Raw genomic sequence first — 19002 nt, 5'->3', positions numbered from 1 at the left:
CCAGGCGGGGGTACAAAACGATTGATGAGCAGAGGCTTGTTGACGTAGGAAGATGATCGCACCTTCGGAACGAAAGTGGCATTCGGCCACAGAGTGACTGCGCCTCCATCAGGGTGCCACCTGATGCAGGAAGGGCTGACAGACAGGGCATGCAATTCCCCAACTCGTTTGGCCGAGACAATTGCAAGCAAAAATGCAGTCTTTAGAGAGACCCACTTGAGAGGCACCTCACCCAGGGGTTCATAAGGAGGCCGGCACAAGGAGTCAAGCACCACGTGCAGGTCCCAGGTAGGCGTGCGCGGCGCACTATAGGGTCGGATACGGCGGGCCCCTTTCATGAATGAAGAAACAAGCGGGTGGCGTCCTCACGAATCGCCATCAACCGACGTGTGACGGGCCGCAATAGCAGCCACATAAACCTTCAACGTGGAAGGTGAGCGACCCTTATCCAAGAGAGACTGCAGAAATTCCAAGACAACAGGAACAGGGCAAGTCACTGGGTCCGTGGCAAGCTTCGTGCACCACGACCCAAATAACTTCCATCTGTTGTTATACAACAACCGCGTGGAAGGCGCCCTGGCGTTGACAATAGTGCGCCTGACTGAATCAGAGCAGTAGCTCAGCAACGGTTCGGGCCCCTCAGAGGCCACACACACAGGCGAAGACGATGAGGGTGGGGATGCCAAACCTGCCCCTCTCGCTGGGACAACAGATCCAATCGGGCTGGAAGATGCCAAGGGTCGGCAAAGCACAGGCTGTGGAGGAGAGGGAACCACGTCCGTGCCAGCCAAAAGGGGGCCACCAGCAACAGGGTGTGGCCCTCCTGAAGGACCCTTCGGAGAACCATCCTCAACAGGGGAAGGGGAGGGAAGGCGTACAGGAGGCAAAACGGCCAAGGATGCGCCAGGGCATCCTGCCCCGGTGGGCTGTTGACCTCCATCAGGGAGAACCAAAGGCGACAGTGAGTTGACTCTTGCGTGACCGAACCGATCCCATATAGCCAGCACAATCTCCGGATGCAGACGCCACTCTCCCGGTGCTGGAACTCCGCGAGACAATGAGTCTGCAACCTGATTCAGGACCCCCGGCAGATAGGCTACCCGCAGACTGGCTAAGTGGGCGGCCGCCCATTGAAGAAGGCCGCGTGCGACCAGCAGCAGCCTGATGGATCTGGTACCGCCCTGATGATTGATGTGGAAAACTGTTGAGGTATTGTCTGACCGCACCAGGACGTGCCGATCCCGAAGGAACGGCAGGAAGTGGATGAGTGCCAGATGCACCGCACGAAGTTCCAGGACATTGATGTGCTCTGCGGCATCCGCCGACGACCAATGTCCCTGAGCGAACCTGTGTTGCCAAACGGCACCCCAGCCGGAGAGACTGGCATCTGTGCAAACCACTTCCCGGCGAGATGGCACCACTCCCAGCCTCACGCCCGTGGCCAAAAAAGCACGCCGGCACCATGGGGCCAATGCGAGAAGACAGCGACGTGACACCATTAGGCATCGGTGCCGATTTCTCTTGGCATCCAAGCGGAAGCCGTTCAACCACATCTGTAGGGGACGAAGGTGTAAGAGCCCCAGAGGAACCACCGCAGTGAGAGACGTCAAATTGCCCAGTAGACGTAAAAATTGTCCGAGAGGGATGTGCCTGTTTAGGCGAAAACCCTCCAGTACACGCACAATGTCGTCCACTCTCTGAATTGAAGGACGGGCCAGCATGGTCACGGAGTCCAGTGACACTCCAAGAAAGGTGGTTTGTTGTGAAGGAACCAGAGTAGACTTTGACAGGTTCACCCTGATCCCCAACCGAGACACGTGACGAAGCAGCACGGTAGTATCCCTGATTACCTGTGCACGAGACTGCGCGCAGATCAGCCAGTCATCCAGGTACGGGAGAACTTTCATGCCCTTTGCCTGCAGAGGAGCAAGGGCCGCCTTCACGAAGCGAGTGAACACTCTTGGTGAGAGTGAGAGGCCGAACGGAAGCACCCGGAACTGCCAGTGGGCGCCCCTGTAAGCAAAGCGCAGAAAACGTCTGTGATGAGGCGCGATGGGGACATGAAAGTAAGCGTCTGTCAGATCGACTGACGTGAACCATTCGCCAAGACTGACCGACCGCAATACTTCGGAGGTCGTTAGCATGCGAAATGGTAACCTCTTGAGGTAACGATTGAGCCCTCTCAAGTCCAAAATCGGACGAAAACCACCTGTCTTCTTTGGAACCAGGAAGTAAGGGGAATAAAAACCCCTGCTGAGGCTTGGATAGAAAACAGGCTCGATGGCCCCCTTGACCAGAAGAGTAGTAAGTTCCTGATCGAGGGCCAAGGCCTTCGCCAGGTCGGCGATATAAGTCTCCCTGACCCGACTTTGTATGGGGGGCCGGCGCCGGAACTGCAACCTGTACCCCTGGGACAGGGTGGAAAGCACCCAGGGGTCTGACCCCAGAGCAGCCCACAGCCTGAGCTGCTGAGGGGAAAAATACCCGACGGCCGGCCCCAACACCTCAGTCCCGCGACCCACGGAGTCGCGGGGCCTTGGGGGGGCGAGGCGGAGGGGCAACTGCCCGTGGTCTACCGTCAGGCAGCCGGAGGCCAGAGCGAAAACCACCAGTGGGACGAACGCCACCCGAAGCAGGCACACGTGCCGAAGAGCGAGCGTCCGCAGCAGCATACCGTCTGGTAAGACGTAGAGAGCTGGCGCCCCCATACATTTGGCTACGAGACGGAACACGGAAATGAGGCCCAGAGGCGGGAAAACGAAGAGGCCCAGAAACGGCTGAAGCTCTATCACGATCCGAGAGCTGCACACGAGCTTCCCGGACCCTTAATGATCGTTCTAGTGTCTCCACCGCACCAGAACTGAAAAATGTCCCAGGGACAACAGCAAAGTCCCTCAGAGTACGCTTGGAGGACTCAGTCAAAGAGGACTGAGACAACCACAAAAGGCGGCGCGAACGCACCAAGTAGGACATCGCTCGCCCGTGGTCTCTTGTCATAAGGGCAAATGCATGCAGACATGCCTCGCCAAACGACACAACCGACTCCGTATCACCCTTCTGCGCCACCGACATGGCAGTGAACAACAGGTGGGAAACAGAGTTGCCAATGCGAGCCGAGCGCGCACATGCATTATAGGCCCTTGTAATCAGGTCATCCACCATGCGACATTCTACGTTAGGACAACGCCGCGTTCTACGAGCGAGCTCATCTGGCGACAAGAGCAAGGAAGCGACATCCTCCTCCACAGCAGGCATGCGATCTAACCCAGCGTTAGCAGCATCCTGCAATGCTGCCAGCGTCCGACCCTCAGAAGTAAGGCAGGCAAATGCACCCGTATCGGCCCAACAGGACAGCAAAAGTTCTAAATAATGCCCACACTGCGGAACAACGAAGGCAACAGAAGGGCGGCCACGTCGGAAAAAGGGATTAGTTCGGGGAGACTGGGGACAAGGAATGTCCACCTGTAGCTCCCGCAAGGCAGCGCACAAAAGGGACACAAGCGAGTCTGCATCACCCAATACAGTGAGGGACGAACCTCTATCAGAAGGAGGGGAACCAACAGTAGAGTCCCTAGAATCGAACTCAGACCCACGGAAGCATGAGTCTGAAGTAGAGATAGAAATGGCATCAACATCCTTGTAAAAGTCCGGTGCAACAGCGCCATGGAAAGAAGACGGCTCACCGGAAGCTAGGGCACTCGGCTGGAGGCGCCCCTGCAACAGTGCCGACATCCCTTCCAATTGAGAACGCAAATATGCAACCTCCTCCTCTAATCCAGAGGCCCATTGCTGACCTGTAGCGTGATCACGCTTAGAGGGAGCAGGTGGAGCTACATTGGCAGAGCGGCGTTTCACGCCACGTCTACGAACGGGCGGCAAGGATACTGCCAGCGCGATAGGAGGAGCCACGGACTTAGTCTCGTTGGACTCTAACAGACCGGTCACCTCATCCCCGGCCACACTCACCTCTGTGTCAGCGTACGCCAAGTCACGGCAACGCAAACAGCGTCCATCCCGTGAGTCCGCCAGCACAACGTGACAGCCACAACTGGAGCACAGCACAGGGACCTCCATAAGACCGAGAAATTACGACAAGGCAAGAGCTGGTGCGGAACGCAACCGCTGCGAGCCGGAGACACTGGCCGAGAGCGTAGGCGAGACGCCGGCGATCGGCGAGAGGAACACGCCGCAAAAACCACAACGGGTGCGTAACGCAGCCGGTACACTGGCCACTAGCCAAGTTTGCGTGCGAAACGCAAGCGACACGGCTCAGGCTGAAAAGGGGTAAAGACTGTTAACTGATGCAGTTGCGGGCGGGTAACTAGGCACACAAACTTCACAGACAGGCAAAGACAAAGCACGACTTTATGGCGAGCACGCACACGTCAGGCCGTGAACACCATGAAAGTCACCCGCCACCAAGTGTTAGCGCTCTAAGTATCAACAATAAGGAAACGGCTTCGAAATTCACAAAAAGAACACCGAAAACTCACAAAACAACGCAACTCACCCCGCGCAGCAAGTTCCAGCAAACGTTGCGCCAACCAGACAAGGATAAAACCAACACTATTGTCGCAGCCACCGGAGGGCGGACAGTAAACCGCAGCCCCGACTGACACAGTCAACGGGCTACAAGCGACGAAAGGAAATAATAAGGAAACCGCAAAAACGCGGTACTCGTATGGCATGCAAACCAACGCGCGAGAAGGTTCTGAGGGACAGACTGCCGGGTGACTATGCCTTTTATAGGTCCCCGGTGTCATATACATGACATTTTTGTTGGTATGCATTCTCGTCTTGCACTTGCGCGAAGGCTTATTCCGTGCTTTTAGCACCGCCTCTGGCGGTCTGGAGGGGCGAAATAGAACTCCGGTTTAAGCTGGTTACACACAACTACGAAAACTACGAAACCGGACTCTCCACTTTGGCTGGAGGTTGTGAAAAATTAAGTTTTGATAAGAAAAAAAAACAGTTCTTAGCCTTTCTTGCAAGAAACCAGCTATGTGTAGACAAGCTCTTAGCCTCACTTATACCCAAGAAGCCATAATTAAAATCTTAATAATTGATTAGGTAGGCTGAAGCTCATTGATTGGTCGGTAGATGAGGGCTCACCTGCTATGGCTGTCATCTAATTGGCTGCATGAATACCATTTGGATAAAACACACACTCACAGTTCTTCCTAGTGATTTTCGTCCAAATGTCCCATAATTGTGTTGGAATGTTTGAGGTAGAGCCACCCGAAAATAGGAAGACAAGATCAGATCATAAAATGTGTTTATGTGGTGAGTGTGTTTGCACTCATATTTTAGGGCCACGTCATCATATTACTGTAGCACAGACACACTCACGCATACACTACCTACCTACCTACCTACCTACCTATCCTCATAACCACCAACGTACCTACCTTCATAACCACCAACGTACCTACCTAGCTACCTAGCTATGTACCTACCTACCTACCTAACTGCCTACCAACCAACAAACCAACCACCCAAATTGTCTACTAACCTACTATACCTATTGACTCATTTTTTACCTAGCTAGCTAGCTACCTTTCCACCCAAGCTAAATTCCCCCACACCACTGACTGAGTGAGCAACCTTCTACATGCCACATGCCCCCCCAGTATATGCGCCATTTGGCTGGCTGTGGTGTTGAGGCGACCATCGCCCACTATTGTCTCTTTCACACTTACTGAAACAGAAAGGGAAAGTGAAAAGTGTCTTTTGTTCCTATGTTCTCTGGAGGATGTCCACCACTCAGAAAAGGTATCGATGATCTTCCTAAAATCCCATTTGTAATAAAAAATGCACATTTTAAGTAATCCTGTTGTCACACTTCAGTTTTGAACACCAGTGTTTTTTGGCGCTCTTTGTAATGTAATGTTTCAGAGCAATGTCTTAATGTTTGATTACAGTGCACGATTATAGTTGGGGACAATTTGAAACTCTTCTTGGCCTAAACTGTCTTTTTAAAAATATATTTATTTTGTTCTCATAAGCATGCAAATCACGATCGCAGTAAATGACATTGAGCAACATATTCAACGCGCTCATCAACTCTTACATAGCGTTCCCTCTATACTGAAGTGAGGAATATGAGCGCTTCTCGATCACTGATTGTTATTTTTGTGTGTGTGTGTGTGTGTGTGTGTGTGTGTGTGTGTGTGTGTTTGTGCTTCCAGAGGCCATCGGCGGCGGAATAAAGACGAGATATGACAAGGCGTCAGCCGTCGCTGTGAAGCATCAGCCAGGTAATGTGAACGGACAGGTGCCAGAGCAGAGATCAGAAAACGGCAGGCTTTATACCCCCCCTCCAACTACCTCACTTCCCCTGTTTGACAGCGTTGTGATCAAAGCGTACCAGGTGTGAGCTTTAATTGAAATTGGCCTTTGTAATAAAGTGAGGGAATAACAATGACGCATGCCTTCTTCCCAGATGATTTCAACGCTCCCTTGATGTTGTAACTAATACCATTGACTTGTTGCCTCTGAAAAAAGTCATCACGCCTTTATTCCCGCCTGTCAACAGCGTTCCAAAGCTAATCACGCCTTTCGAATTCCTAAGGAGAACATTGACCAGTTGGAAAAGTGTTGGTTGTCATTTTACATTCGAGGGTGGGAAGTCTGATCTTTCCAAACAGAACCTACAGAGATGAATGAGTGCGATCAACTCTTCGCTTTTTTGGCATTTTATAGAGTGGTGCCAGAAACAGATAGAGCACACACATTAAAAAAAAAATCTCCTCACCCTGGCAGCATGGTATCCTTGTCATTCTCAAGCTCGGGTCCACTACAAGAGGCCTGGGAGTTTGAGGGTTCTCCTCTGTATCTTCGATGTTCTTAGGACTGCACTTCTGGACTGAGGCTTCAGATGTTTTTTCTGGGATTTGCTTGAGCCACTCACCCAGTTTGAAGGTTACTGCCCCAAGTGTCCCCACTACCACAGGGACCACGTGACCCTTGACCTTCCAATCTGTTCCAGCTGCTCTTTCAAGTCTTGATACTTCTCAAGTTTCTTATGTTCCATCTTCTTGATGTTAGCGTCAGCTGGGATCGCCACATCTATCACCACTACCGTCTTCTGCTCTTTGTCCACCACCACTATGTCTGGTTGGATAGCCAGGACCTGTTTGTCAGTCTGGAAGCTGAAGTCCCACAGCAACTTGGCCCTGTCTTTCTGAGCTACCTTCTTGGGTATGGCCCATCGGGTTAGGTACTTCTATTCCATACTGGTCGCAGATGTTCCTGTATACTATCCCACCCACTTGGTTGTGCCTCTCCATGTACGACGATCCAGCTAGCATCTTACACCATGCTAGTGTGCTGGACTGTCTCAGGGGCTTTGTTACACAGTCTGCATCTTAGGTCTGGTCTACTCTGATAGAGCCTGGCTTCTATGGCTCTTATGCTTGTGGCCTGTTCTTGTGCTGTAATGATTTGTGCCTCTGTGCTGTCTGTCAGTCCTGCATTATCCAGCCACTCGTAGGATTTCTTGATATCAGCCACTTCCTCTATCTGACGCTGTCAGATAGTCTGTTCCTCCTCCTCTGCCCTCTTCAGGGTTCTGCTGCCTGAGATACTGACTTAGCAGTTCATCCTTCAGGGCCATCGTTCTGATGTAGTCTTGTATTTTCGATGTTTCATCCTGGACCGTGGTCTTGACGCTCACTAGTCCTCGGCCTCCCTCTTCCCGCTTAGTGTATAGTCTCAGGGTGCTGATCTTGGGGTGGAACCCTCCATGCATGATGAGGAGCTTTCTAGTCTTGATATTTGTGACTTCTATCTCCTCGTTTGGCCACTGGATGATGTCAGTGGGGTATTTGATGACTGGTAGTGCAATCATGTTGATGGCTTGGACCTTGTTCTTACCATTCAACTGGCTTTTCAGGACCTGCCTTACTCTCTGGAGGTATTGTGGCCTCTTCATGGTTTCCATTAGCCTGTGGGATGCCAAGGTACTTGTAGCTGTTTTGGATTTCACCTATGTTGCCTCTCGTAGATCAATCCCCTCAGTCTGGGTCAACTTGCCTCATTTTGAGACCATCCTGCCACACTTATCCAATCCGAATGACATCCTTATGTCATCGCTGTAGATCCTGGTGGTGTGGATCAGTGAGTCTATTTGTCGCTCATTCCTGGCATACAGCTTGATGTCATCCATGTAGAGCAGGTGGCTGATTGTTTCCCCTTTACGGAAATGGTACCCGTACCTGCTCTACATAATGATCTGACTGAGGGGGTTCAGGCCTATGCAGAACAACAGTGGTGATTGCGCATCACCTTGGTATATGCTGCACTTGATGTTGAGTTGGGCAATGAGCTTTTGAATTGGCCTCTAGAGGTCTTCCACATTTCCACTGAGTTCTGGATGATGCTCCTTAGGTTCCTGTTGATCTTATACAGTTTCAGACATTCATATCCATGTGTGAGGCATTGGCTTCCTTGTTGTCAATCCAGGCAGTGCAGAGGTTGGTCTGTCTCTTTTTACGGTCTTGGGCGATTGCTCTATCAACCAGTAGCTGGTGCTTGGCTCCCCTGGTGTTACTGCCAATTCCTTTCTGTGCCTTACTCATTTTTGCCGCAATGATGCCTGACAGAGCCTTCCATTTGTGCAGAGACAGGTGATTGGCCGGTAGACGGATGGGATGGGTCCCTCCTCGGGGTCCATCATGATTAGCTGGTTCATGAGCAGTTGGTTCATCTGTGCTGCTTGGCGCTCATGGAGTGCAGTTAGCTTCTTCAGCCAGTATGTATGGAACATGTCGGGCCTGGTGCTGTCCAGCTCTTCATCTTCGACACTCTTTGATGTCTTCCATTGAGATGGTTACTGGTTCTTGTTCTGGGAGGTTGCTGTGGTCAGCTCTCAGGTCCACTAGGCATGGTCATTGGTGATGTGTGATGCCTCCCTTTTCCCATATGTCTTTCCAGTATTTTTCCACCTCAGCTCTTGCCGGGTCTGACCATCCAACCACCTGTCCCTGCACAACATGCAAAGCTCTGTCAGGCATCATTGCGGCAAAATGAGAAAGCTCAATGCATGAGCGAGGCACACAAAGGAATTGGCAGAAATACCAGGGGAGCCAAGCACCAGCTGCTGGTTGATAGAGCAGTCTTGGCGGGTCTGAAATGCCACTGAGAGAGTACAGCTAGGCTGGTTCAGTGGAGAACAACTTGTTTATTCTCCTGGCCTCTCCCTCCTTGGTGTACCTCTTCAATCAGGCGGTCAGAGCTGTTAGTTGCTGTCTGGCAGTTTCAAGTGCCTCAAGGAATTGGCAGTAATACCAGGGGAGCCAAGCACCAGCTACTACTGGTTGATAGAGCAGTCTTGGCGGGTCTGAAATGCCGTTGTCTTACGAACCACCCAACATGCCGGTAAGTGTGTGCGCACCATTTTTTCGCTTTACTGCATCAACAATAACAACTTTTCTTGCATGTCACTGCAATGCCGTTTTGCCATTGGTCGATTAATGCAGTCACAGTCACGGTCTCAGTCAATGTCTCAGTCACGGAGATGCCGATATGCTATTGGTCGATTAAGGTCACAGTCACGGTCTCAGTCACGGTGACGTGGATATGCTATTGGCCGGCGTCACGTCAATCACAGAAATGCCAATATGCTATTGGCCGAACGCCCTCATCTAGCCTGATGGCACAAGCCGGTCGGTGTGTTGTGAAGACTTTGCAAACTTTATCTGTTAGACATGGCTTCTAAAATTGCAAGTGGCGGTAAAGGAAGAAGTAAGAGAATGATGACAATAGAAACGAAGCAAGAGATAATAAAAAAAATACGAAGGAGGTGCACGCATAATTAACCTTGCTAGTGAGTATGGCCGTAACCGCTCGGCAATCGCTACGATTCTCAATAACAAGGAAGCTATGAAAGCAAGCAAGTCTTATAAGGGCAAGACTTTCCTTGTCAGGGGACGGACCTCGGTCAACAACAAAATGGAGAGTCTTCTTCTATTATGGATTAAAGAGAAGGAAATCGCCGGTGAAATGTTCTCGTTTAAGAAAAGTTCTCGTATAAGAAAAAAATAAAATAAATTCTGCGGGTTCGTCTCTGCTCCCCTCCGCCTCCAACCACCACCAGCTCAAGTCATGTCGCCCCAAAGGTAAATGTCATTTTTCCTTTGTATATTTATGTTATTAAATTTAACTGTACAGTAGATTATGTTACTAATTTTTAATATGTGTATAAAGTCGTGATGTTTCTATCCTAAGGTTTTTGCACGCGTTGCATGCATTCACTAATTAACATAGGTTTGGATTGCCCGTCATACGGACAATTCGAATTACGAACCTAGCTGCTGAACGGATTAAGTTCATAACACGGGGGCCCACTGTATATATCTATATATACATCTCTCTCTCTCTCTCTATATATATATATATATATATATATATATATATATATATATATATATATATATATATATATATATATATATATACGCAGTCCGTGGATTTCACACTTAGGCCTTCAGTGCACTATTGGACCCCTTATGCACACACGTACGCATTACTGGGCTACGCAAGCTGTTTTTCAGAGCATTTAAACATCAATAAACCCGCATCAACAATCAGCAAAACTTATCATTCTATGTGCCAAACCTTAGAATAAGTAATAATAATTTTAAATTATTTGTCTACAAAGTTTTATGAAGTCCACCAAGAGCAGGCAAGCTTTAACAAGATTGTACGCGAAATTATATATTGCAATTTAATATAAGTGTCACGTCTGGGCATGGTGAGTTGGGAGGAGGAAGGAAGGGGACCCAAAAAATGCTGGAAAACTGAGAAATATGTGACGCAAAAAAGGAAGTTTTAAAAAGGAAATGAGGCAGGACTGAACCGGGACCAAAACTTGACAAAGTATCACCAGACAGGTGGACCAAATCAAATGAACGAGAATGCATACAATAAAGGCACACGCGAGTGGAACACAAACACAAACAAAACCCCACAAACTCACATCAACCAAACCCAACCAAACATGACAATTGAATATGAATGACATAAAATGACAAAAACATATTAACTCACCCAAAACGGGTGTCCTGAAGTTATTTCAGTACAAAATTCATTCTTCTTTTTTTCCTCAGAAAGACTTTCATGACTTGCTTGTAGAGTTCGTCTTCACATTTCATTTCCAATAATAAATCCTTTTGTAATGACATGGATGTCAATGATGAAAGTCGGATCAATCCTATTTCCTTTTTGCTCTCCCTCAGCCAATGTGGGTTTAAATCTTCGATGTATGCTATTGCTAAAGTTAGCTGGTTGCGCAACAGTTTGTTTTTTTTTCAAATAAATTTATTTCACTACTTCCCCCATTAAACATGGTGGCCCAATATAGCACCGCCTTCCTGCAGTGAGCATCCAGTTACATCATGTTCTACGTTAGGTTTCTTGAAGGCGTTTTCGATTAGCTATTGCAGCTGTATAGCTATAGTTTATTATAGTTATGCTAATTTCAGGTTCCATTAGGCCAGCAGAGAAGGCCCATGCTCTCTGCTGTATATATATATATATATATATATATATATATATATATATATATATATATATATATATGTATGGCTGCCTGTCCAGGAACTATATCACCCAGCATGCATCCCGACCTCAACAGGTGTAGCTGCTTAAGCGACCTGATAAAAGCAGGCCTTACTGATTGGAAAACGGGGAGAAGACTGTGGAGCTAAGGAGGAGACAAGAGACACTCAGGACAGAAAAGAAAAATACTGAAGCCAGGAGGAAGTGAGAACAGACTTTGACAGTTTTGATTACTTTTATCTGAACTTTTATTTGAATACAGTGAACAGACTTTATTTCAAGTTTTTGCATCCTGATCACCTGTTTTGCTTGCATTCATTTGTACTTTGTGAGGAAAGTATTTTTGAACTCCGTCAACAAACCTGATTTCTATTACTGCCTTTTGCCAACCTGTTTTGAGATATTTTATTTGAATTTTATTGGACTAAATAAAGTACAGTACTATTCTTAAAACCTTACTTCTGTGGACTCCGCCGGCCATGGCACACCTCATGCGACGCCACAATATATATGTGAGGTATTTAGCAAGATATGTAACAAGATGGCGGTGTGTGCACAACGCGAGGCCCAGCGTCTCTCCAGATTTAGCTTTGTAGTGATATTTTATCTACTCCTCACTGGCCTGTTCACCCAGTACAGTGCTGCTCTAACATCATACAGCAGACAGGAACTTTTGGAAATAAATTTTTAATCAGCGATCTTCGACTCATCCCGGAGATCTCCAGGACACTGGAGGCTGCTCACTCTACCCGGCTGGGCGGAAGTGCTTGCAGACGGCACAAGGTCGAAAACAAAGGCGGGGCAAGTGCGGAGGACTACGAGCTAAGCTAAAGCTAACACAGCAGCAGCTCCCATTACCCAGCGTTTTCCTTGCCAATGTCCGATCTCTGGTCAACAAAAAGGATGAATTACGAATCACCATCACCAACAACAAACAGATTATGGACTCCAACGTAATGATTATTACAGAAATGTGGCTTAACATACAGATACACAGACAGTACTATCGAGCTAGCAGGACGCTACTCCCATCGGGTGGACAGGAGTGCCGGCAGCTCCGATAAAACTAGAGGATGAGGTTTGTGCATTTATATAAACAATGACTGGTGCACTAACTCTGTTATGAGCCACTGCTCACCCAATGTGGATTTTCTTATGGTTAAATGTCGACCTTACTACCTTCCAAAAGAACTCACATCGGTCATTGTCACTGCTGTTTACACACGACCGGATGATAACGCTAAGCTCGCAATGAAAGAACTACATGCAGCCATAAGCAAACAACAAACAAAACACCCTGAGGTTGCTTTTATTGTTGCGGGTGACTTCAATCATTCCAACCTGAAGACAGTCCTTCCCAGGTTCCACCAACAGGTTTCCTGCCACACCAGAGGAGACAAGACACTAGACCATGTTTATTCAAACATATCTGGAGCCTACAGAGTAACACCCCTCCCCCCACATAGGACAATCAGACCACCTCTCTCTTTTTCTATCCCCTAAGTACTCGTCACTCATCCGATGTTTGAAACCCACGGTGAGAACAATAAAAGTGTACCCTATGGGAGTGGAGTCTGTGTTGTAGGACCAGTTCAGGCACACAGACTAGAATATGTTTGCTACTCAAACAACCATTCACTCCCACATTGACATCAAGCGCTACGCCTCTTCAGTCATGGAATACATCTCCACCACCATGGACGCTGTCACCACCAACCCCAACCAGCGGCCCTGGATGAACAAGGGTGTTTGTCTACTGCTGAAGGCCCCAACATCGCCTTCAGATCTGGAGATGCACAAGCCTACAGTGTAGCCAGGGCTATCCTAAAACGGGGCATCAAACAGGCCAAGCACAGCTACAAGCTGAGGGTGGAGGAGCACTTCTCCAACTCCAACCCCCGACACATGAGGCAAGGCATCCGGGTCATTACTGACTACAAGCCCACCAACCCCTCCTCCCCTACCTCTGACACGTCCTCCCTGAATGAGCTCAACACTTTTTATGCTCGTTTTGAGAAGAGCAACCAAACACCGGCAATAAAGGGAGCACTGCCTGCTGACCATCAACCATTAACACTGTCCATCACTGAAGTTGAAGCAGTGCTGAGCAGAATCAATGAACACAAACCGGCAGGCCCTGATGGCATCTCCAGACGTGTTCTCAGAGCATGTGCGGGGGAGCTAGTGGGGGTCCTGACGAATTTATTCAAACTGTCCTTGCCCCAGCTGTTGTGCCAGCCTGCTTCAAATCCCCTACCACAGTGCCGGTACCTAAACACACCACCCCAACGTGCACTCATCCCCATTCTCACCAAGTGCCTAGAACAACTAGGTCTGGCACATCTTAAATAATGCCTGCCCCCCACCCTGGAACCCCATCAATTTGCCTACCGCAAAAACAGGAGTACAGGAGGCAGTCTCCACACCACTGCACTCTGTCCTCTCACACCTGGACAATAAGGACACATATGCCAGAATGTTGTTTATAGACTTCAGCTCAGCATTTAACACCGTTATCCCCTCTAAGCTGGTAACCAAACTCACAGACTTGAGCATCACTGCTCCTGTCTGTAACTGGTTACAGGACTTTATGACCAACATCACCATTAACACCGGTGTACCACAAGGCTGTGTGTTGTCCATTCCTCTACTTCCTATTCACCCATTACTGCAAACCCAAATATGGCTACAATGCCATCATTAAGTTTGTAGATGACACTATGGTGATTGGCCTCATCAATGACAACGATGAGGCGGCTTACAGGGAGGAGGTGGACTGCCTTGGCTGCGTGGTGCAGAGATAACAATCTGCTGCTCAACAGCAAAAACAAAATAACTCATTGTGGACTTCAGGAGAAATGCTGTCACTCATCCACCCATCCACATTAACGGTGCGATAGTGGAACATGTGTCCAGCTTCAAATTCTTGGGGATCTACATCTCACACGACCTCTCCTGGAGTACCAACTCCTCAAGCCTGGTCAAGAAGGCTCACCACCGCCTCTTCTTCCTGAGGACCCTGAAGAAAATCCACCTCTCCTCAGACTTCCTGGTGAACCATCAAGAGCATCCTAACCAGTTGCATCACAATTTGGTATGGGAACTGCTCTGTCACAGACCGGAAGGCGATGCAGAGAGTGGTGAAAACCCCCCAACGCATCGTCAGAGCCTCACTTCCTGCCATTAGGGACGTCTACAGGAAGCGCTGTCTCAGGAGAGCAACAAATATAATATAAAGCAGTGGTCCCCAACCCCTGGTCCGCGGACCGGTACCGGTCCGTGGATCAACTGGTACAGGGCCGCGTGGGCTGCAAACGAAATAATGTTTTGGAGATGATTTAGTTTAATGGTATGCGTGCACCGAACGCGAATGAGGCGAACATCGTATCGTAGTCAATGGAGTTCGTGTGACTGGGCGCGAATGCACGTCGGGCGACGCGATGGACGCGAATGGAGAGACGCAAATAAATATATATATATATATATTTATATATATATATATTATATATATAAAATATATATATATATATAATATATAATATATATATTATATATAATATATAATATATAATATATATATTATATATAATATATAATATATATATATATATATATATATATAATATATATATATATATATATATATATATTATATATATATATATATATATATATATATACTATATATATATATATATATATATAAGTTTGAGATAAGAAATACGAAGAAGGCTAAGCTAGGCTACCCTTACTAGTGAATATGGCCATAACAAGCTCATCACTTCAGTAAAAGGTAAATAAATTCTTGATATATTTTTTATTCATGATGTTGTTTAATTGTATGCATGGAGATGATCAAGAAAATAAAGAATAAATGCTTTCTATAGTTTTTATTTATGATGTTTTCTGATTGTATACATGCACATTACTGTATATATACGTAGCACTTACTATACTATTTTTATCCAAATTTTTAATTTGTGTCAAAATCAGTTTAGATTTTCTTTACCTGTGGTTTTACGCACATTAGCTAATTGACATAAGTTTGGATTGCCCGCCCGACAGCAAATTCGCGTTACGATCCCAACCATGGAACAGATTCTCCTGAACCGGGGAGCCACTGAATAAATATATTCCATTATTTTATTGGTCTGGCCCACTTGGGAATAGGTTTTCTTCTATTTGGCTTGCGGGGTAAAATGAGTTTGACACCCCTGGATTAAGGGCTAGAGTCATGCTATATGTTGCAATGGTTGAAGTTAGGGTAAAGGGGCTAGAAAATGTCTTATGTGCAACCCCACTAAGATAGAAAAGCCACCTTGTGTGTGTTTAGGTGAATATGTTTTATCCACATGGTTAGGACAAGATTTCGGCTTTACTGTCTTTGTGGTGACCTCTTGTGCTTGTGGGCATCATTTTAGTGGAGCCCACAAATTCAGGGCACACTTTGAGGGTGAAGACTCAATTTTTGAGTGTAGGATTAAATTAGATTTTGTTTTAAGTTAGGGCAGGGGTTAGGGTTAGGCAATTGGTTCTGATGTTATGTTTCGGCGTAGGGACTAGGAAATGCATTATGTCAATGAGATGTCCCCACTCCGATAGAAAAAAAAAACCTTTTGTGCGTATTTGTGTGTGTTGTGGCCTTATTTATGAGAATCAATTACAGGAAACAGATGAGTTAGGGATTCTGTTGATGTAGCAGCAGAGGGGGGTGCATCGAGGTACACGGGTGTGTTGGTGGAGGAAAAAAAAAAGAAAGATGCTCACAATGAAGTGTTTCCCCATCGTCATGCTCTTCCTCCTCCCCCTACTTGCTGACCTACTTGAGCAATGTCTTCGCATCTCTTTCAATTTGACTTGAACACTTTTTTGGGGTTGTTTTTATGCACCCCCCTTTTTCTGCCATGGCTGCATCATCATCATCATGGCTTTCTCCTTTTTTCTCCCTCTCTTATTTACTTGAGATGGCTTATGGGCCTCAGCAGAGACAATGGGGCGCTCTGCTTGCATTGTTTCTGATTGAGACCAATGGGAAAGCGTGTGGATGCAAACAAAAGTGGGGGAAATAACAACAGGGGTGCAAGCTTTTAATGAACGTCTACATCTAGCGAAAGACAGAGGCTAGTATATGAGCTAATTTAAAGACGTGTGTCGTAATTCACCGCAGGCGTTTGCAAATGTATATTTTTAGAATTTACAATTATGCAAATGACATTTCGAAATGGAAGTGAACATGATGTGGAGGACAAGCCAAGGGGAATGCTGTTACGCCGGGTTTTCAAGGGGGATGACACCTTTTTAGTCGCTTACTCTAAAAACCCAGCCCTCAGGAACAATGCATACATGTGAAAACACTAATACTGTGATATCTCGTTTTGTGAGCTTATTTTTTTTTTCTATGAATTTTCTTACTGCATAGCTGTGTGTGTGTGTGCATGTGTGTGTGTGTGTGCGTGCGCGTGTTTGTGTATTTAAGTCCAGTTTTGGTTACAGCTAGTTGTCGGAATATAAGCTCCTTTCACATCGCAGGAACTCTTGCGAGTTACTCGGGTAGAAGAGGACATCCAACTCCAATTTGCTTCACCTCAGAGTCGCTGACCGAGACCTGAGACATGAGCTCACAAGTTTGTAATGCAGAGCTTTAAAAAAAAGGCATAAAAACACGGGTACAGAACACCGACTGAAGGAGATTTACTTCCCGGCAAGCTGGATCAGAAATCCGCTACATTTAGTGCTCAGTCCGTATACGTAGCTTTTTGTCATAAGTCGTAAGCCGAGAGAAACACCAGCCGATAGCGGGCTTCTATCGGGTTATATTTGTGCCACGATTGCGAGCAGGGCAAAAAAAAAAATTGAGCGTAGAAAATAAAACTGAACGAGCGAAAACAGATTTTGAGCGCAGAAAAAAAATATGAAGAAGTTCCTCACTCAAAATTCCTTTTTGCTCACTCGCGATAGCCCTCTCTCACTCAACATCTCGCTCTCGATACTCCTCCCTCCCTCGCTCGACATCGCGTTTGCTCAAAATCGCGTTTGCTCAACATCGCGTTTGGTCAACATCGAGCTCTCGCTCGCTCGAGTCTTCCTCTGCGTGTGCTCAGTTCTGCTCACTTTTAAAAGCACATTGATTGACAGCTTGGTATCCAATGAAATTGCTTATTGTGTTCACCCAGAACGAGCAAACTTGGGTGGGAGTAGGTGGGCTTATAATCATTAAAGTACAAAAACCAACAAGGTAGTTCTGTCAAATGATACAATACAGCAATAATAATATTAAAAGTAATTCCCGTACATTGTTTCCAAAGAAGTGTACCTTCTCCTGTCCAAGTCCGTCTTGACGCACTTTGTTCTCCCACCACCACGTCATCAGTCCAATTTCAATAACCTACCGCCTCTGCTGTCCTTCGAACACAAACGAATGGGCCAAAGACCAGGAACCTCCGATGGAGAACCCCGCGACCAGTTACTGGGCTGTTTTGGTGTGAAAGGGGCAATAGTCTTGTGTCACTAGTCTCACGTCGCATCGCAGGCCTTTTCGTCAGTGTACCCCCGTGCCAAGCTGCCTGTTAGTGTTTCCTGTTTCACCCAAGTACCTGTATTTTGGGAGTTTTTGCCGCCCTGTTCTCTCTTGCTTTTTGTTACCCCCTGCCCATTATTCAATAAATATGGACTACTACACGCACACAATGTCTCGGAGCCTCTCTGCATCTGGGTCCACTATTCCTGCAGCCACACTGGCGTACTTAATCATACACATTTTTTTCTTCTTCAAGTGTTTGCCTAAAAGAGTGTCTAAAAATGGCTGATAGTAACTGAAGTATCTAAATAATAAATAAATACAATAAATAAATAACTTTAGGCAATTAAGTGCAAATGAAATCAGTTTATCAATTACCTTATTGTCATGTGTGGTTGGGGGTTTGTTTTCTTTGGGTTTTAAGGGGTTTTGTTCATGTTGCTAAGTTCTAGTTTCAAGTTTTGTTTCTCTTGAATCTGCTTTTGCTGTCAGGGTCTCATTAGTTGATCTTGTCCACCTGCAGGTTTACCTGCTCTTCTTGTCAGCCAATCAGCTTCCCCTGCCTTTCGTCTCTCCCCAGCTGTGTCGTGTCTTCTCGTTAAGTGTGTAGTCTATTTAAGTTCCCAGTTTGCATTAAGTTCTTGTCGGATCATTGCGTATTGTGCTGCCTTATCCTTAGTATTGGTTCCCTCCCAGCTGCCTAACCCTAGTTGTCACCCTCCCCAGGACCCTCGTCTTCCCCATGTAGCCCCACATTCCCGTGAGTTTATTTCCGTTTTGAGGAGTTCTGTTTTACTTTATATTATTTTTTGCTTCTCCCCACCCTGTTTTGTTCTTGATTAAATCATCTTTTGAAGCCCACCCTGTTAGCCCCTGCAGTTATTGGTTCCACCTTTCCCACGCTCCTCACCTAATATGCCACACGA

At 47.0% G+C, this 19002-nt stretch overlaps 2 protein-coding genes across 3 annotated transcripts in view; one reads left to right on the top strand and one right to left on the bottom strand.

The window, feature by feature from the left end:
• The window catches only part of LOC148420617 (protein ELFN1-like), a 104036-nt gene that overhangs the window by 39866 nt on the left and 45168 nt on the right, over positions 1-19002 (top strand). Inside the window, exon 2 of one of the 2 annotated variants that reach the window (XM_088419251.1) lies at positions 6189-6257. The gene's annotated coding sequence lies outside the window, so the exon portion shown is untranslated. Of the gene's footprint in view, positions 1-5802; positions 6258-19002 lie in introns of those variants that run through there. The other variant, XM_088419252.1, reaches the window with a different exon arrangement.
• LOC148420619 (uncharacterized) lies at positions 620-7310 on the bottom strand. The gene is given in 7 exon segments (XM_088419104.1): positions 620-980; positions 982-2802; positions 3266-3378; positions 3795-3830; positions 3886-4048; positions 6972-7192; positions 7272-7310. Coding segments are annotated over 7 exon segments (2754 nt in total).

Source organism: Hippichthys cyanospilos, chromosome 7 (assembly GCF_059441005.1).
Source record: "Hippichthys cyanospilos isolate Australia breed blue-spotted pipefish chromosome 7, RoL_Hcya_1.0, whole genome shotgun sequence".
Taxonomy (NCBI): domain Eukaryota; kingdom Metazoa; phylum Chordata; class Actinopteri; order Syngnathiformes; family Syngnathidae; genus Hippichthys; species Hippichthys cyanospilos.
Note: the sequence above shows the minus strand (reverse complement) of the source record. Positions and strands in the feature narration are given on the sequence as shown.